General features: G+C 39.0%; 1 protein-coding gene across 1 annotated transcript in view; it reads right to left on the reverse strand.

Moving 5' to 3' along the window:
• Positions 1-21036, reverse strand: part of RET (ret proto-oncogene) — an 85073-nt gene that overhangs the window by 17578 nt on the left and 46459 nt on the right. Inside the window, exons 3-12 of the mRNA XM_074590388.1 lie at positions 19692-19994; positions 18966-19207; positions 17043-17241; positions 16379-16578; positions 11793-12051; positions 10542-10667; positions 9571-9681; positions 5601-5720; positions 3405-3661; positions 2129-2276 (exon numbers count right to left, since the gene is read on the reverse strand). Of these exons, the coding sequence (XP_074446489.1) occupies positions 2129-2276; positions 3405-3661; positions 5601-5720; positions 9571-9681; positions 10542-10667; positions 11793-12051; positions 16379-16578; positions 17043-17241; positions 18966-19207; positions 19692-19994 (1965 nt within the window). The remainder of the gene's footprint in view (positions 1-2128; positions 2277-3404; positions 3662-5600; positions 5721-9570; positions 9682-10541; positions 10668-11792; positions 12052-16378; positions 16579-17042; positions 17242-18965; positions 19208-19691; positions 19995-21036) is intronic.

The following is a 21036-nucleotide window of genomic DNA, read 5'->3' on the forward strand; positions in this document are numbered from 1 at the left end:
CTACACAGCTCAGGCAGGAGACGTGTTTTATGCAGCAAGCAGGAGGCTTTTGCCATTAACATACTGCTATACATAACATTCCTTTTTAAAGATTAGGCAGCGTGGAGTCCCTAATACTTGGACAAATTACCCCCTTTGCATCTGTTACGGGGAAAGGACGGGTGGTGTTGGCCTAATAGCAAAATAACTGTCCTTTATGCTTTCTGACAGCATTATAGAGACCACTGTGGATTAATGCAATGTTTCTTATACTTGAGTTGTCATGTGTTAACAGTAAAGTTAAACCAGTAATGACAGATAAATATTTGCAGAATGACAGATGTTCTCCACAGCCAAGTTGGAAAATGGAATTTCAGGTGACTATCTGCAAGGTAATTTACATTACAAAGGGATTCATTAGAGCCTGAAGCATTACTGTAAATGTCAGATCAATTTATTTAAATAAGGTGCTTAAAATAAAGGGTTACTCCTTCGCATTATCAATTCTGTCAATTCTTTCTTTCATAATAGCTAGGGAAAGCTGAATATTAAATCATCTGCAAGTAAAAGCAACATTTTTTACCACTATGTCTTGGAATTTTAACTCATGTCGCATGTTGTTGAAGAAAATGTGCTAGAAAATCAGTGACATTAGGCGCACAACTAATTATGAAATGAACTGATTGCTAAGATTATTCTATTGATATGATATGCAGGTCGTTACTTGAGTATTACAAGTAATGGTTAACTAGTCTTCACTTCTGAGAAGACTTAGTTCCTAGATTTCCTCCATATGACCTGTTCTCCACTGAACCTCTTGCAATGCAGGCATGCACTTCGTAATGCATTTATTTCTCTGGTAAAATGATGGGATAATGCAGCATCTTTGCTCTCAAGCAGCAGATGATGTGTTGTTTGGGTTTTTTTAAAACCAACCTTGCGTATAATAGAAATGGTAATAAGTAGTATAACATTTTCCTATAATTGCATGTTTTTACTTATCAGCAGCAGTGAATGGATGAGGCCATTCAGCTAAGGCTGAAAGCCTTTAGCCCAGCTAAAGGAATCTTCTTGCATCCATAAGCCTTTCTGGCTGTTTCCCCTCTTTGTCTCATATATTCCTAAGCGCCTGATGTGTAGGGACTACACGCATGTATGAATTAGTACACAAGATAGTAGAGAAGGACACAATTTTCTTTTCATATCTATTTCATCTTTCGGGCTGTGGTGAATAAATAGCCTCCTGAAGGAACTGGTTTGAGCATTTCCACTGACTTCCTTCACTATCTTTGCATGTCTAGTGAAGGCTTTACTAGAAATCAGCCTCAGACATTAGTTATATAAAATCTATGCTCGTATATATAACTGTTAAGGTGGCAAAAGCCATGCATTACAACAGCATCCACTTGAAACGTACAGTAATACTGAAGACTTTCTACTACAGAGATCAAGCAAAAACATTAATTTTTTCAAGTTTTTCTTTCAGTACAATTTCTTTTTCTATATGGGAAAGAAGCAGGTATATTTGGGGCTGAAAACTACTGAACAGAGACAGGGACTCAAGGTCTCACTTTATCCTCTCAACGTTATCTAGGCATACTTTTTCTCCCCCAGCTTTAAAGTCTTGGGGAAAACTGAAGACACCAGAAGACAGCTATTCAAGCCAGTTTGGCAGAGCTCCTTGTAATTGAAAAGCAGATCAGAAAGCATAAAAATAGATGGACTTCTCAATCAGAAAAGTAACTTAAAAGGTCTATTATCTGTCTTGACACGATTATAACACATTTTATTTTAAAAGCTTTGACAAAGAAAACCGGGTAGAGAGAAAAAAAAAATAAATCAGAAAGCTTTAACAAGCCGTTGCAATATTTTCTCCAATGCCAAACAAAGTTATATATGTTTAAGTTAAGTCAGAGACTCCTTGCATATCATGAATTAGAATTTGTGGAAATTACTTTTTTGAAGAAATGTGATACTAGCTCCTAAAGTAAGAAATCTGTCAGAGTATAACAGAATGCCAGAAAAAATGGAGGCTGCGGCAATGGTCGGTTTTATCTGACCTTTTACTTTCACGCTAGCCCCTCTTAAAATCCATTCAGAGGTTACAACAATAGTTTTCAAATCATTTCAGACCCAGATGTGAATGTACCTTTCAGCATTTTCACTGCCACAGTGGTATAGCCAGCTCTTCCCTTGAGTCGGAATGCTGTTGCCTTAACGACCTTTCCAAATTCTCCTTCGCCAAGAGTCTTGCCCAGAACCAGGTTCTTCCGAGGGAATTCCCACTTTGGATCTTCCTGCAGGAGAGAAAAGGAACTGCATAAGATGAAGCAAGAAAAGGAGTGGCTAGCTGCACCCGAAGCGTTAACGTTCAATAGGAGAACATTCTTCAGGAATAGGTAGACTTGTTTGTACAATGTTTGCTTGCTCTTTTTATCAATATCAGTGTATTCCTATAAAAGCTTCTGAATATCTAGGTATTTTGAAAGTGTTTTTCCATTACCTTGAAATCCCCTAATTCAAAACAGGCTGTACATGTAGTCTATGGATAATGGATTATATTTACAGGTCTGGGAAATCGGATACAAATGAAACGTTAAGTGATACAGGATTCACTATGAATATGTGACCTTGGACTTCACAGAGAAGTAAATCGGTTTTACCCATGGAATAAGGCTTTCCCTTAAGAGTCCATCAGAGACAACAAACCTCCTCTTATGAAATTAGTATTGTTAAGCCTTACAGTTGCAAAAGGATGACAGAGGTACAAACCAGACAAGAAATTAAAGCAAACGGAGCACAAGGTCTGTGAAGACCTCAATATCTAACACCCACGTAGATTTCATGTTGCCACATACATCGTATAAAGCGGCAGTGTTTCTCTACCGTGTCGGTCCATGAAAACACACCAGCTGGCAGGCATCCTGGATGGTATGTGATTCCACACAGAAAAAACTAGATTAAAGGTACGATAGTGTGACTGGGAAAAAAATTCTTAAAACGTGGGTAAAACTCACACTCCAACTGACACCTACAGCCTGTTTTGTTTGAAACTCACCCTTATTGTGATACTGTGGTTTATCACAGAGACTACAAACCTACTGATTATTAGTATTTAATTGGACAAAGTAAAACCACAGTACTGTCAAATGTAGAGTTACAATTAGAAAAAAAAAGTTGGCTCAAATTAGTCCTAACGTTACATTATATTAAAACATAACAAAAATAGAATATATGGTTTATCCAGTTACTCATTAAGTATTTTCAGTTCCCTGCCTGTACACACAACTTCTGTTTTAGTTATTTGCGTTGCATATTTCTCTGAATAGATTGTATTTCCGTAACATTCTCTGCATGCATAAACAACATTCTTTAGAAATAAGACAGACACAGAAAAAGAGCATGCAAAATGACATCAGGCTTACTGGTATTTTAAAGGTGTCTACAGACACCTGGTTCTCCATGGAATCTAAAGAAGGCCGGCGGACGTTAGTGGAAGAATAACTGATGGGGTAGGACTGGGCTGGGCGCCGGAATGTCATTTCTGCAGAGGCAATAGGTGGCTTTGGAGAATTCTTGTGGTAACGATGGATGAAATAGGAGGAAAGCAGCACGGAGATGATGAAGGACAGCAGCACTGCCCCTGCTATCACAGTCTTGCACACCTCATCACATAGTTGCTCTGTGGACCAAGAGGAGCTTTTTAGAACTTTGCTTGTTGTCTGCTACTTCTGATTTGGCAGTGCACATGACACGCACAGGTGTGACAGAAACAGAACTCAAAATCACTTAAAAACCTAGAGGAAAACCTAATAGCTAATTCTCAATCAAATATGCTCACTGCACTTACCAATTCTTTTTTATTTTGGATACCAGCAGGTAATTTTTTGCCTAATTGCCTGTGTAAACGTAAGGATAGGTAAGCTTGACCTATATTCCTTATTTTTATAGACGTAGGCTACTTCTGACACTCTTCTTTAAGACCCAGCCAACCACATATTGATCTTCTGATACCACTTACCTCTCTGGAGACATATGACTGAATTTTGCTTGTGGAAAACAGTTTCCGTTACAGCCATTCAACCCATCAAATAAAATCTTCTTCAAATGTGAATTTAATTCATTATGTCAATTGTTAGACATTAAAGAATATTTACCTTCAACATTTTAGATTACAAGGAGACTTAGAATATTTCTGGCTTTGTATTTAACAAAATAATTATTTCTGAAAACATTGCCTAATGCTGCAACTGCTTCTTCAAGTAATATGCATTTTTTCCTCTCCGTTTACTTCCCCTTACTTCCCCTTTTGCAGAAGCACTTTTAGTGTCTTACTTTGGAAACTAAGTTTCTTTAAGCCTTTGTGCCCCTAGACAGCATACTGAGGGAGTTGCTTCCAGAAGAAACCAAGATCCAAAATACAGTCCTTGCACAATTGTTCATCAAGTAATCCTGACTTCAGATACATAGTTAACTTACATCTGCGACCTGTACCCCAGAAATAAGTGGAAATAGCACAATATCTTTCTAGAATTAAAAAGAAAAGAAAAAAAAAAAAAACAAAAGCAAGAAGCTTTATGTTTCCTCTTTTTCTTCTTATGCCTACAGAAAATTTACTCAGAAGAATAAACTGAGATATATTCCGAACAATTCAGTTTTAAAGGAGGTTGAACCTGAAAGGAGGGTATAGCAAGGTGGGGGTCGGTCTCTTCTCCCAAATAACAAGTGATAGGACAAGACGAAATGGCCTCAAGTTCACCGGGGAGGTTCAGATTGGATATTAGGAAAAATTTCTTCAATGAAAGGGTTATCAAGCATTGGAACAGGCTGCCCAGGGAAGTGGTGGAATCACCATCCCTGGAGGTATTTAAAAGATGAGTAGACGTGGTGCTGAGGGACATGGTTTAGTGGTGGTTTTGGCAGTGTTAGGTTGATGGTTGGACTCGATGATCTTAAAGGTGTTTTCCAACCTAAATGATTCTATGATTCTGTGATTCTAAAGATGCAAAATATTTCATGTTATTTTTGTTATTAGCAATGATAAAAATGTTTTCAGTTGTTTTTTTTCTTTTTGTTTTTTTTTTTTAGAAAACCCAAGCAGTATTTAATCCTTATCAATCTTTTTCAAACCATGTAGAACTTTTATGTTTAAACAAAGGCCAATGAAAAAAAAAGTAATCCATTCCTCCGCCTAAGACAATGGATGCTGGCTGGCTTTGACATTCTGAAGCTGAGATTTTCAAAAATGATTAGGAGGCTGGAGTTACTTGAAAGTAATAGAAGTTGTTATTCTAATTCTCCTAAGCTGTCTTTGCAAGTATCAGGTGAATCTCCCTGAAATGCAAATGCTGCTGGAAAACAAAGGACAACCAACCTGTTTGTCATGTAGTAATGGATAAAAAAGAATCTTTAGCCAAGGATAGAAATAACGCTCCTCTGGAAATTCTCAGGCTCCATAGTAGAAGTCAAAGTGACAGTTCTCAATTTTATATTAGCAGTCTCTGACCAAAGATATAGCTTATTAACATGCCCATAAGTTTAGATCGTTGTATATATACAGATGGTAGATACAAACAGAGGAAAAGATTAATATAAGAACAGCAGATATTGTTTAGACTTACCCGTGATATCATCTTTCTCACAATAACAGTTCTGTCTTGGGAAGCAGTAACAAATCCCGTGTCCTGACTTAATTCCAAGATTGCCAGTGCCTTTCCCATGACCACCAATAACGTTTCCACCTAATCAAATACAGACAGAAGCTAAGATTCTCACATACAGTCAAAGGAAAAAAAAAATACGGCTCAAAGTTTTCCCTGAGTTTATCCTTTGACAGGGCAGCACAGTATTGTGATAAAGACAGGGATTCCCGAGGATTTGGGAAGGGTCTAAATTCTGAAATTTCTAAGATTCTGAAATGAGAGAACCTTGGACTGCTTGAACATTAGCCCTGATTAGCAGCTATTTCCATTATGGAATTAAATTTATCTATAATAAAAATAAAATAGTTCTCTTTGCATTGCATAGTTGGGATACTTTCCTAATTTCATGTACCCCTTAAAACCTTATATAGAATCCCATTATTTAATGCCAAACATCTAGCTCAAACAATCATCTCATGGCTGTCCTGACTCAGTTCCCTCAAAAAGCATTACAGTTCTGTATCTGTGAGGTCATCTTACATTTTAAAATTCTCTCTAAAATACCTTCTCTAGTCTACTTATTTTAGTTTCTCTCCATCATTGTCTTAGGTATTTTTTTACGCATGAGATGATGTACAGTCCAGTGGTATAGGCCAGCGGTCTACAGACTTGAGTTCTGTTCCTGGTTCTGATGCCAATTTCCTCTTACCTTGGAAAAGTCAGCATACTGTTCTAGATATCATTTGTTTCATTATCAAATGGACATAACAATACTTAATCACGTCTGTGAAATGCCACGGGATAGTTTAGTGAGAGCACTAAGAGTAAGTGCCAAGTGCAAGTGATAAAAAAACTAAATCTTTCATTGTCTAAAAATGCATTGTTTAATAATAGGAAAAAAGTGCAGCAACTCATATAGAAGTACTCTTGATTTCAAGCAGGAATTCTTCATGCAGAATAACTGCAACTCTATTTTCAAGTAAATAACTTTTTTTCTGCATATATTATAAAAATGACCATTAGTTGTGACATTTTTCATTTATAAACTGCCTTTAATCACAGACAGCATCGTATAGACAGAAACCGATTGAGTTCTGCAAATTAGCTGCCTTTCAGAAAAATCATCTTGTCCTGGTCCCCATAAAGGGATTCAAATGACAAACAAGATGAAGTTGTTTTCAATATAGTCGTCTTTTTATTTCAACTAATTTTCCTCCATCCCATCTAAGTCGATAGTAGAATGAAAAACTTTCTTTTACACTTCTTTGGATGTGTAACATGAATTGAGGAAGAGGATATTTTTTGGCCACATGAAGGCAAACAGCCTTTCTTAGAAGAAGTGAAACGGGGACTTGAGTATTTAAGCGAAGTAGACAGATTTTGACCATCTTTCTAGAGAGGCCATATCTACTAAATTATATGCAGCTCAGCTGGTTAATTTTAGAAGAGACTCTGCTGAGTCAATGCTCCCTGAGCTGACACTTGTTGTTTGAAGAAGCATGGGTATTCCCAAAAATTCTTGATTAGCCAGCCAACTAATTGGCTGATTGACCAGCCAAATCTTGATTGACCAGCCAACTTTCTCTATTGTGAAAAGGCGATGAAATAAAAGTTTCCATCAGCCTCAGAAAAATCATACTTATTTATCTATATCTGCCTGTGTTTGAGGACCCAGTAGAAGGGGGGAAGCAGGGTTGAGTAAGCCCTGTTCCAAACTGTTCTTGAGCAAAGGATTTGAAGACAAAGGGTTTTGCAGAGCAAGGAAGGTTTTTACACAGCAAGGAGTACATTTTCACTGGAGGTGTACACTGGAAATGTGGAGCTTCCTATATGAATTCCAGAGACCCAAAAAAAAAAAAAATATTTTTCATCAATGCACTGCTGGTAGGGAAATTCCAAGAATTATCAATATTGTTTGAATTGTGTCATGTTTCACATGCACCTGTTTTAAATCATCAACTGCTTCCATTGCCTTGTGGTGGGAAAGAGCTTTCCCTGCTTCAAGATCATTTGGAAAAAGGAAAAACCGTGGCCCTATCCCACACGCCATGTAAAAAATACAGAAATTCAGAAAGTACAAACAGCGGTTGTTGCCCAAAACCAAAGATGACGTCCAACTATCAAAACAAAAACATGTAAAGCAAGGCAGAAACCGAAGCGCTATATATTATTTTTTTTCATTATGAGAAGGCCAAAGTTCAGAATAACCTACAAAGACCAATTATTTACAAATATTTAGCCAGATTCACACACTACAACAGCTCTGAAGCTGCTGCTTACTACAAGAAAGTCTCTTGCTTAGAATGCCATTAGGTTGCCTCTATTTGATAGGCACAGCCATGGCACCAGTTGTTTCAGCTGAGTGCCCTTGAATATAATATTCATAGTGTGAGCATGAGAAAGCAATTTTGGGACTCAAGTACGTAGCCATCATAGTGACAGATGAATTATAAAAATAAGTATTTTAGCAACTGTCTGTACTTAATGAATATCCTTATCTTAACGCATCTGGGGCTTTCTATTTATTGCTTGCCATTCCCAAAGACATGTCCCCTGCCAGTAAAAGCTGGTATAACGGTAACTCCTGCACCTCTGAGCTCCCAAAACACACTCATTTCTTTGCCTGTAAATACACTGCTTTTGGGCACCAGCCCAGGTTCTGAATTGCGTCAAATCATATATAAAATTATCCAACTCAGGCATTAAAAAGGCATACATAACATCTTGAAAGCTTGTCTTACTTGCCTGCTTCTATTATCCAATAAAACAGTATTTCTTTCAGGCTTCTGTTCAGCAAAACATTTGATGCTGCATACGTCGCACATTACATGTTTTAGCATCGTAGCCCCCGGCACAAATATTTCCACTTTTAGAATGACAACTGATTGCTGTTATTACCAATAAAGAATTCTTTTCAGATGATTAGAGAAGTTACTTGCGTTCACTTCAAGCATTTCTGCCACTTTAAGAATTGTTTATATGCACTCTAATGAAATAATTATCTTTGTGATAAAAGTAATTTACAATACACAGTCACATTCTTGCATGTAGGAAATACAAAGATGCCTCTTTATTTATTCATTTTATAGAAGAATGTAAGTCCCTGCCTGTAAGAAAACGCTACTTCCTCTAGGAATCCATTTTAACACGTAAACTCAGAGTATACAATGTCAGAGCCAGAAGAATTATTCAAAAAACATCTATGTCTTTTTTCCTGAATTAGATACTGATAGATATAAAGATCCACTTAAAAATTATCATTTCAATTGCTCAAGTGCAATACGCTGTTTTTCTAACCTTTATTTCTTCAGGGCGACTGTGAATTTGCACGTATGAGCAGATTTTGGAGTGGAATGTAGAAAGATGTGTTCAAGAAAAAACTCAAATGCATTTCAATTCTTCCTTCATAAATACTGTTTATATTAATCTCTGCCTGTATCTTTGACTAGATAAGGCATTGGATCATTTTGATGGTTATCTGTCAAATAAGGCCAGGTGCATTTAACCAAATGATCCTCCGTAAGCACATTTATTTTAAATTGAAATTTGCTTCTTCTTACTTGAACTGGAGTTCAGATAGGCATGGTTTCTATCATATTGTGCTAAAGTTTGGAAATAGGGCATTAACTTGCCTAAAACTCATACCTGTTTCAGGAAATACATCCACTGAAAAACACTACCTGTGAATTAACAAGGGGAGCAGAATGAGAATTACTGAGAAAACCTGATCTTTCCATCACTGTCAGCCAATAGGTGCTGGCTGACAGGCTTAAAAAAGAACAAGATTAGTCCCCATAACCTTAACTCCCTTGTATGATTCAAACGCAGGTATGACAATGCAGAGATGCTAAATATGTTGAGCTTGTAAAGGTATTTGGGATCGAGGAAGTGGAACCTGAACAGCAATCAGCGGTGACACAGAAAAGCCCATCCTAAAACATTTCCGTACTTGTGCAGTCCTGGGGGCACACAGCTGGATCTTTGTTCTCAATCGCATCACAGGTGCCATCCGGACAAGTCTTGATACTCGGGGTGCATGTGGAATAGTTTGTGGTGATCCCTGTAAACACAGAAACAGACAGCTGCCCAAACACGACAAGGCTTTGAAGGAAAGCTTTTTGCATCTTCTCAGCGCACATCGACACACCAAAGCCCAGGTTACTTTTCTTTTTAAAATAAACATCTATTAATATAATAAATACCATCTGCTAAAGTAACAGCTAAAAGCAATGTATATTTTTCACTACGTTTTCTGCTTCTGACAGCCCTTTGGGTATGTCACTTGCAGTTACAGTGAGCATTACTTGAAAAAGGGCTAGTTGACCATCTTGAGACTGAAGAGTGGCCTTCACAACTACGGATGTCTCTACACAATTTCACACATCTTGAAGGTTACAAGGAGTCGAAGAGAATTTGTGATATTCATGCAGTTTGAAGGGACGAGGGCAGAGAAGCACTGTTCTGGAGGTGTCAAGAGTACTGTTATCCGTCACACTGTTTTCCGTGCTACAGACCACAGAAAACAGAGACAACAGAGACACAGCTTGTGTGCTCACTGTCTGTGGGGACATACCTGCTCAGAGGCTCTTTGGTTTGTTCCAAACTCAATTCATGGTCGCAGAGATTATCTTGCGAGCCGTAAGTCACCTATTCCAGTTACACTGCTGCAAACCCAATTCACTACCTCGTGTTTCACATGTCTTGTTCAACATCACCAGGGACAAGATCAGGAATCACCATTCCAACTTTCCTTCCCAGCGCATGTTTTATTTGGGTACCATGATTAATTCTTTTAGTCCCAGCATCTCTGTAGTTTACTACACCATGTTGTCCAGCCAGAATAAATCAGTTTGTATCTATGGAAGTCAAATGCGCAATTATGACTAAACAGAAGCTTGATTTCGCACAACAGAAATGTACCTTTTCCACTCCCCTGTCTCCACTGGCATCTTCCTGTCAGCACTCCCAGACCACCACACTCTTCACATTCAGCACGGTGCTTGCTCACGGCACAAGAGTTAGGGCAGTCCTCCTCTTTTTTTAAAACTGTAGGGAAGAGTGTTTGCTGTCAGTGCAGGACAAGGGAGATGAATACATATGCAAGTCAGCTCAAATCGGAAGGAAAACTCCGTTCTTAGGAGTAGACAGGAAGGAAACAAAGATGAAGAAAAGAGAGAAAGACTGACTGACTCGACTATTGGTAAACTTAAATGAAAAGTCCAGGTGTTTCTCTTTTGTGAAATAGAAGACAAACACGATGGCACGGTTATCTTTGCTTGATAGCACACCGCCAATGCCTAGAAGTGTAGAAATGTGCTAACATACTGGTAAGAGAAAAATGGGGACCACAAGTACTTATGGCTTCATACAAAACTTAATCGAGGGGAAAAACTTAGTACTTGGGCTAATGCAGTAATAGCCCAAAGAGCAATAGCTAGGAATGCGTGATTTCAGGCAGCACAAGGCTCTTACAAAAAGAAAAGTCCACTGCAGACTTTTGGTTCTTCTGCCTCAACCTGTTCACTCTTGGCCTAGAAGTTGTGATACGATAGAAGGGAATGGAGGAAATTTTCAGGTAGAACTGTAAGGTTCTGCACAAAGTGCAATATGGTTTGGAGAGAAATGATTATTTACATTTCCCGTGTAATCCTCCTCTGCTGTGGCTGTTATAGAATATTTCTAACATTCTGCCCTTATGAAATTTTCAATAAAATGAAGTCAATACAATCGCTACATGAATGTTAAGCAAATAAATTTTTTAAAAAAGGAAAAATTGGAGTGAGAAGTGGGGGAAAGATGATTGGCTAAATATACCTAGGCCAGAGATTTGTGGTTTCATATAAACACACACTTTTTTTTTTTCCCCTTCCATAGGAATATGTGAAATACAAAATAAAGGTCACAGAGACACACAAAAAAGATTCTTCTAAATCAAATGTTATCACAAACATTAGGAATTGCATATGATATACCACGTTTCTGTGCATTAGTTCTTCAAACAAACATCTGCTACAGGCAGGTCTGATTCAGAACTCAAAAGGCAAACTTTGCAATCCGTATCTTGTAACTCAGACTCATTTTCATTGTTAACGCCATCAGTTTGGAGCTACCCTACTAATGCATCACCTAATACTCGTACCTCTTGTAAATCTAATTGACTCGAGTACTTACGAGTTCCTTCCAATACAATAGTGAGGAGGGTTTTGGTATGTTTCCTGCTCTGCTTGTCAGTAGCTTGAATAGTGTATTGTATTTCCTTGCATTCAGGTCTGCGTAGCACAGCGGAATCGTTCACATAAAGGCTTCCCCATTTGCCTTCTTGGCCTTGAACTATGCTGACAGGATAGCAGCTTCCGTTGGGGGACAGTAACTTGTAGGTGAAGTTCACACCATGGAATTTCATACAGTTTTCAATGCAGATTTTTCCTATCTAGACTCAAACACCAACAAAGAAATCACAGACAACAGAAACAAAACTATACATCAAAAATAGTCTGTGCTTACCAAAAATACGACCGTATTACACCTTGCAGAGTTCAACATTTATCTTGGGTTTATAGATTTGATATTCTGCTACCAATGCAGTATGTGAATGCTTCAAATATGGTTTATTCTCAGTAAAAACGAGAGGTAAAGTGTTACCATTGTCTTCAGACCAACAGTGGAAATACAAAAAGCCTTGACCCAGAGACTCAGCGATATTTGGTGCCTACTGCTGATGGTCAGCAGTGTTCAGTGAGAACAAGACCCTGTGATTTCGTAAAGTCTGAGTTCAGTCCCTGCTCTGTCCCAGTGAGAAAAACTTTGGTTTTGCTTGAGAAAGCAAACAGCTCAATGTGAACAAAGCTGAGACTCTTTTCAAAAAAGATAGAAATAGAAATTGCTAATACATAATTTTCCTACTATTACAGTTGAAATGTTTCTGGCCAGCAAAGTTGTCCAAAAGCATTAAAAGGAATAAGAACCTCATTGTTTCCCATTTGCAATTTTTTGAACGTTTTTATGTAAAAATTAAAATATGTTGGTTTGCCATATTTGAACTTCTGCCTGCCAGAATATCTATGCTAGAGCACTCTTCAGTGTGAAACAGTTTATCTAAGGAACATGGGAATGTAAAGCCCCGTCTCCTGTCCAGCTCCTATAGGAACTGATCCAAAGCTCACTTTGGTTTTTCCATTTACAAGAGTGGGATTCGGATCAGGTCCAGAGGCATTGGCTTTCCTTGCAGGGAAAACCACAATGTGAAGGGTGGGGTGTTATTTAAGGGAACTTGGTGACGGATTCTTTTCAAATGCTGCAGTTAAGATGTGTTTTCAAGTAACACCACTGCTGGTAAAAGCATATCTGCACATCTTGGTTTTAGCATTCTTTAATAAGAACATTAAAAAACAGAAAAAAAGTTTTTGTACTAAGACCTCTTCCTATGAACCTGGACTATCTAAAGTCATAGAGGAAGCTTTTGCAGTCCTAGAAGCATACTTTGTCATAAGATAGTCCCACGTCACCTAACTTACTCCCATTCACATCACGAACTGGTCACTTGGCACCATGGGCTGGGTTTTTTTGTGGGTTTTTGGGTGGCAGGATAACATACAAAGACTATTATAGCAATCAGAAACTAGTCCATTTCTTCCATGCTGTCTCCTCCACACAGCATGCTGGGACTGGCTGGAAGAAAAGGAAGTCAAGAAAAGACTTCAACTGTTCATAAACTGTCTAGACGCAAGGTCTACACAGATCCCTTCCAGAACCACATCATCTTAGCTTTGGTGCTGCATTGCAACTGGCAGTGTTTTGCAACTGCTTAGAGGGTGTTTCTTTGAGGCAGTAGGGGAACACAATGATGTTCTATGGCATGAACCTTTATATAGACTAAACTGTCCTTTCTGCCTACTCTGTCATAACTGCTTTTTCCAGGCACCTTTTTGATCAACAGAAATTTTCTGCAAAGGGGATGGAGAAGACCCCATAAATTCCAGGTGCCTGAAGAGCAGATTATCCTTAGAGTAGTGCACGGGCCAGTGTTGCCTTCTCTGTATAATTTGAGTAGAAACTAAAAATGCGCCCCTCAAGAAGTTTCTATGAGAAAGATGGGCTTTCTCTTTTTGCCTGCTTCCACTAGGTAAAGCCCAAGCTTGTCACTTTGCCCTGCACCGCAGGTCCTGCAGTCAGCACAGCTTTCCGATGCAGCAGAGCACAGCCCCAGGGGAAGGAGGTAGAAGCAGCCAGTTCCTCTTTCTCATGAGGAGGGTGAAAAAGAGCCTGGTAATCAGGACTGACATCAACATACAGGGGAGGAACCTACAAAGGTGCACTGGCAAGACACACAATAGTTAACACAGAAATACCATTATCAGAAATAGGAACGGAAAAATCCATCTTTTGAGCTCCAGAGTTTAATAAAGTCCGGATAAGGATAATGATAATGTTCCTCTTCACTGAATTTCAGGGACTTTTGGACATACAACCTCTCTAAAAATCTCAGCTGATGTTATTCATCATTTGTCTCAGTAAATGTCAATAGAGCTTTAAGTCCTTTGATAAGTTAAATGCCACTGGGCAAGCCTGTACCGTCAAGGCCATGCTTCTGTTATTCAATTCATTTAGCTGCTCAAATAGACAAATGGCATCAGCCCAGCAGTTAATCATTTCTTCACGCTCTTGTGTTTTCCTTAGGGCAAGAGACAGTTCAGCCTTCATATTGATTTGGCCCAGTACTTTTCCTCACTGCTCTGGCACATCACGGCTAATTACGCAGACGACTTTAATAATGTGAAGTGCTGAGGACTAAGCTGCTTCCATCGACTTGCGCTCCAACCCAAGCCCACTGTAAATTCAAACCCAGCCTCAGAAATAAGTGGATGACAGTAGCTGATCGAGACCATCTCCAGAGCCAGGATGAGTTTTGCATTTTGCTGGTCAGGAATCAGAACAAAATCTCTTTATGAATTTGTGCTTAGGCTGCACAAAGAGAGATCTCTTCCCACAGACTTGGACTCCGTCTTGCCAGAAACAGTTTTTGCTGCTACTGCTGCCACCCAGTGAAACTGCAGAGTTACTGGGAAGCACCATTGTTTCCAGAAACCCTAATATTCCCTTTCAGACGTTTGACTGTCCTGACAACATGCAAAACCAGCAGCTTTAAAAGTTAACTGGTTTTTTATTTGTTTCCTTTTTGGTTTTGCATTCTGGAACTAGATAACTATATACTCCCAAACTTCAAACAAATGTGTCCAGGCAATCAAGGGTATGCACAGATAAACATGGTTTAACCAAATTTAATTTGGAATTAATTAATTCATAAGATTATTGTATGCACCTATATGTAATATATATATATACACACACACACATAAAAATCAATTCATTCATATATATTCATTCACAAGTAACAGTTAAGTTTCCACACTTTTTAAAATCACAGTTATGTTCTGGCATACGTACAGTTGGGGCCCATTTCTAGATGCTAAGAGCTAGACTATGAGTATCTTACACATCTATGCTGTTATTTCTTTCAGGGGGAAACCCACTGATTTCATCCTATCTCCAGGCAAGAGTTTTTCCACACTGCTGAGAATAAAGCTTTCACAATCTGATGCTACGAAAAACCCAAACCTAACATCAAAAATACTGTGATCTGCACAAAAAGTACAGAATATGAAGTTTCTAATGGACTGCAATTTCAAAAGTTGCAGCACCAAGGCATCACAAAATGTCATAAAAAAGTAGCTTTTTGTAGAGAGCCCGCTGTGTGAGCACAACTTGGTATCTTTTTCTTATTTAGGATATTCAGTGCAGACTATGAGGAAAATGTCCTTTGACTAAGCAGTAGCATTTTTATTGGTCGCGTAAAGCCTGTTCCATACTCTGAAGAGCTATCAAGCCATAGTGCATTTCATCAGATAAAATATAAGAACACACAATATATCTAACTTTCGTTTTTCTTTCTTTTTACAATTAGCTAGGGGCTTAAAGATTAATAAAACTGAATACTTCCTTAGAAGTCTTCTAATGAATTGGTTTTCTCTGCAATTGGGATGATCATATTTTAGTCTCAATCCTCCTCTCTGCTACAAGTACAGCCGCAGTTTTATAGCTTTATTTAGTTATGAGGTATACTTTCCAGCAGCTCCCCCCAAATGGATCATCACTGATGTTTTTAATATTAATTTTCATAACATTAATTATATTGAACCAGTTCCTTATTAATGTACATGTTCCATAGGTATTACATTGTAATTTTCACCTGATTAATGTCAGTCTGTTCAGAAGTGTTTCTGGAAGGCATTATTAATGGCAATAGTAGTGATTAAGCTAAAATGAGGGTTAAATTAGGAAGCACATTAATTACTAACTAGCCATTATCAGGAGAAAAGCCATTAACATACTGGAATACGTAGAGCTGGGACAAATTTTGTTTTTCGCCTTTGATATTTTTCCAGTTATTTATGCCTAAGCCACTCATGGTTGCAAGGCCTTCTGTCTCTATTTCTCTCTATTAATACAATGTGTATATAATGTGTATTAATACAATGTAATATAATGTGTAGCCCCTCTTCTGCTCTGATGTGATGGGAGAGCTAGTGTCCAGTCTGCCTGCTATCTACTGCACCCAGCAACAGTCATATTGATAGGAGATTTTTCATTGATACTACTTAAAACAGCCACAACCAATGCTTTAACACATCTCGCCCCAGTGATCCGTCTACTAAGCTCCACCTCTAACACAGAGTGAGAGTAATTAACACAGTTCTTACTTGTGCAAAACGTTCAGCATTTCTGTTCACTGTGAACTGGTAAGTCATGTTTGGAAACTGAATGCTGACAGGGAGGATGGAGACATTGAAATGAAGCATCACCGATCTTTCTGGGCCATGAAATTCTGTGTCATTCACCAAAACATCCAACTGGAAGGAACGATGCTCTGTGACTGAAATGTTTTTATTCAGCACCAGTTCTACGAAAGAAAAGATTAGTCTGTTACCGACCCGCATCATCTGCAAATGTATATTTTGATACTGCAATCCCAACAAAATTATATCAAAATCATACATATCAAAGTTAAATCCTAACAGTAAACAGAAGGTAAATTAAATATGAAAGTATGCTCCTATGGAGTTACGCTCTGTGCCATTCAAGATGTTTGTAGAGGCCCTCTTCCTTTCTAACTGCCATGCTGAGAATCCTAAAGTCAGGACCTCTCGCCCAGTAATATACACGACATCATCCCGTACACTCCCTTATCCCAGAGATAAACAAACTCCATGTTTTCCATACCTGTTTAAAACGTGGCATTTGCTTAACTTGAAATTTCTCAGCTTGCTTTGGCTCAATATTTACCAAATGCTTCAAAAAGTTCAAGAGCTTATTGGTCAATTACTAACAAGCAACTTCTCCTTTATTTGAAGAAAGAGAGCTTACTGTACTCATGCCGAGTTCCCCTCACTTGGCTGCCATTTGGGCTGAAGTGGATTTCATCGAAGACGTGCTCTACTCGAAATGTTTCACTTATCCAGGGATCGTCGGTAATGATGGTTCCTGTGTATTTCTTTCTGCTTTCAGGGGGATAAACAGGTGTGGTGTCTGCATCATATACAGTTAGCGCTGCAAGGACAGTTCCCTAGAAGGAAATAACAAATGGCATTGCCGAATGACCTTGAAGCTTTCTTCCCCTGATACAAGTTAGGAGATTGAAATATGCATCAAATAAAACCTTACAACTTTCACTCAAGCCCACTTTCATTTACATTCATTTTAAACTTCAGGTCACCTATATTTCACACCTATTTGGATCTGAGTTAGAAGCTCAAAAGAACATGACACAGTGAAAAAGAACTCATCATGAAATCATTTGAGTCTATGTCTAAATGCAGCGCTAAACTTTTGAGGCAGGAAACGAGTGCACGTGCACAGCTGATTTTTTCTTTGGTTTTTGTTTTCCTTTTAAAAAAAATAAAAATCTATGTTATTCTACCATACTACTAAGAAAGCAGATAATATGTATGCTTAAAAGACAAGGCAATACATTCAGACAGGTCAAACTCATTCCTGAAGTGACAAAAGTGTCCTGGGTTGGCTGGCTTCTGCTTAGTCTACCTGGACACTGAAGCCACAAGGCCTTTAAAATTTTTATTAGCAATTCCGCTATTTCAAGTTCGATTAGTTACTAGAAAAGACTGAAAGTTTCCAAATATAATGCTTTTCTTTCCCCACTGCAAAATGACAGTGAAAATCACGATGTTCCGGACGCTTTGCAGGCACGTAATTTCAAAGAGAATATTTTACTTTATAAAACAGTTTTATGAGACCTTCACTTTCTATCATCCAGAGCTAATTCAAACTCCCAAGTTTCAAAATTTTCCAAAGTTAAAAGGAATTAGCTTATGACCAGGCAAATGTGGTGTGTTCGTAGGTGTCTTGTCAACACTTGCTCTAGTCGAGAGGTGGCAGCAAACTCCCAAAATAATTCTTTTCCCTTCAAGACACAAACGAGCAAAATATATTTCGAAGGGAAATTTGGCTGCAAAAAAAAAATGCTGCTGTTGTGAAACAGAAGTCCTCTCACAAAAAATGCATCATGTAGGCCCCAAAAGAAGTGCCGTCTCTATACCACTGACTTATAAAGGCTCCGGTGGGAAGAGCCGAAGAGCCCACCTGTGTACTTCCCTACCGTGGCAACGGCTGTACGCGTGCAGGGGACAGATACAAAAGGGGTTTGGGCCTCTTGAAAGATTGTTTTGGGGTGGTATGGGAAAAGTGGGAGGGCAACATCAAAGCAAGATCCCGGAGCTCTCACTTAACAACCTAACACTGGAAACTTTGCAAGTGCCATGTTTGTCTGCAACAGCCAGCCACTCCTCCTGCCTTTCTGTTAACTGGTACAGCATCCTCATAAATGTTCTGAATGTAGTTTTGATATCTTATATGGCTTTGCATATATGTGAAGGACACACACATACACCTGTTGTAACAACTGTCAATTTTAGTCACCTGGGAGAAGAAGCAACCCCTGTAACAAATACAGGGCAGAGCTCAGTATGGGGAGATACAGCGATCCTGGCCAGAGTCCTAGCAATGGTCCATCCACACCTCAGGAACTGCTAATGCGTCTTTACACTGTTTAAATCCTGACCCAAACTCTTCCTATGTTGGGATCTGAATGAAATATAACTCAGGGGAGAAGAACTCTACAGACTTGTCGTTTTACAATCACAGATCTGAAGAGCACGGTGTGATCACGTGCTTGATGCTGAGATCCATTGCCCAGAGCATGGCATTTCCCAATCGTCATGCCTCCCACCACTGCGCTCCCACTTCAGGGACTAGATAAAGGAGAACACTAACCTCTTTCCTGTTGAACTCCACGACAGCATCTGCAGTGTCAGTACCATTGGGAAGGAAGGGAGGAGAGTCATCTTCGTCTAACACGTTCACCAGGAAGGGCACCTCAACCTGCATTTCCCTGAGGCCCTCTCTCACGGTGCATTTGGCAATCAGCTCGTATCTCTCTCTCTCTTCTCGATCTAGGCGCTGCGTCACACTCACGCCGGTGGTGTTCTCATTGTATCGAAAGGGCATACCTTCAGCTGAAAAACATAGCCACAGTATAAATAGGGACAGTCACTTCCCATTGTAGGACTCTGGTAGCTTTCTTCTTTAATACCCTTGCAATCCAGTAAATCCATTTGGACATCATGATTGCATGATAAAAGGCGGGCTCAGAAGTGAAACAGAAGGAAATTGTGGGGCTATTTAGGGTAAGCAGAAAACACGGAATAGATGCCAAGATCCTACAGTCTAGAAGAAGCACAATTTAAAGCTCAGGATATTCCAAATCTGCTCTTAGCAGGTGCAAACTTCTAAAACCAATCTTTTTTCCTTGGGGAAGGAGATAGTCCTCCTTACCATCCTCTCTGCATATCTTAAAGGCAAAATCTTCAGGGTCAGTTCACATTTGCAATGGAATTTCCTTTATGGAATCAATCTAGAGGATCTACTACAAAAGAGATCTTAACAGTGCAGCTGCTTACATCTATTGCTGCTACGTGAGTGGCTCAGTTCCAGTTTTACCTGCCAGCAGTTTGTAGGAAATGCTGAGATTCTGACACAGATGATGAACTGAGGGTAACTGGAGCTGATGAAATGTGCCAGGTGGTTTATTCTCCTTGATGTGAAAGGAGAGATCCATTTCTGTGAAGCAAAGCTGCCTTGCTGTCAGGGAACTGCAAGCCGGTGCAGTAGCATTGATCAAGGAGAGGAAAATCGTGGGGCACTTGGGGCACGTAGCAGAGTCACATTCCTTCTCTTGGAAAGGGTGAGATGAAAGGAAGACATGCAGCCTCACCTTTGGTAATGGCATCCAGTTTCCTACAGCTTCAAAAAAACAATACCAGAAGAAATATTTTACAGAAGACATTTCTTTTACCTGTTTTGTGCTCTAGTCCATTATTCCACAAACAACCACAGTCCTATTATGTAATAAAACAATTCCTGAACCCGTCATCTGCTGGTTGGAAGACTTTAAATCTTAATCTCAACAACCCCAGTAAGACAAAATACTTCGCAGTGTGTGATACCACCAATTTTATATCGCAGAACCTCACAGAGCAGTATTGGCGTTGTGTCGCTAATACACTGACATAAAACAGGTCACTATCAGTAATCAGCTTTTTGATAGGACTGTTTTCTGGAGGGACTAGAGCAGAGTGGGGAGGCAGCAGGGAAAATGAATGTGCAAAATGGCAATAAATATTCAGGACAGTCGCACAACAACTGCTAACTCATTCGAGTCACAGTGTTCTGATAGTTTGTACCAGTTGAGGATATGCCCAAACTGTTTATGCTTAGCAGACAAATTGCTTCATCATTTTGAAATATGAAGAGCTGGTCAAAAGATAACATAGAAGTTAAAATCAACCTGTGGCATCTACTAATATAGCCTCAAGCCTTCATTATTTTGATTACCTTGCTTTGACTACAGACAGAATGATAGCAACAGATCTAACTCGCTTGAAAAGATGCTCTAGGTCACTTTGATCCACATGAACAAAACAAGACTCTCAAGTTCTGGATAGCTATTCTTCCTTTGTTCAGTTACAAAGAGCTATCTGATATTCATGAACAGTGAGTACCAAAAATGCAGCAAAAATGGGTGAGATATCAAGCACTCAGCACTTAAAAAATAAAGCAGTAAGTGTCTGAAGCTGAACATTTAAACATCAAGGCACCCAAGTCAAAGGGTAGTGTTGATATATGGCTCTTACAAACTCAAGGCAGTTACTACAGGCTCTCTCTCCAAAAGCAGAATTTCTGTAACTGATCACAGCGGTATGCCATTAACTCCTCACCCATTTCCTCCTCCACCATCTAATGATACCTAATTTCCTCATAGATCAAAATCACCAAAACCAATTTA

This window comes from Larus michahellis, chromosome 6 (genome assembly GCF_964199755.1).
Source record: "Larus michahellis chromosome 6, bLarMic1.1, whole genome shotgun sequence".
NCBI classification, from domain to species: Eukaryota; Metazoa; Chordata; class Aves; order Charadriiformes; family Laridae; genus Larus; species Larus michahellis.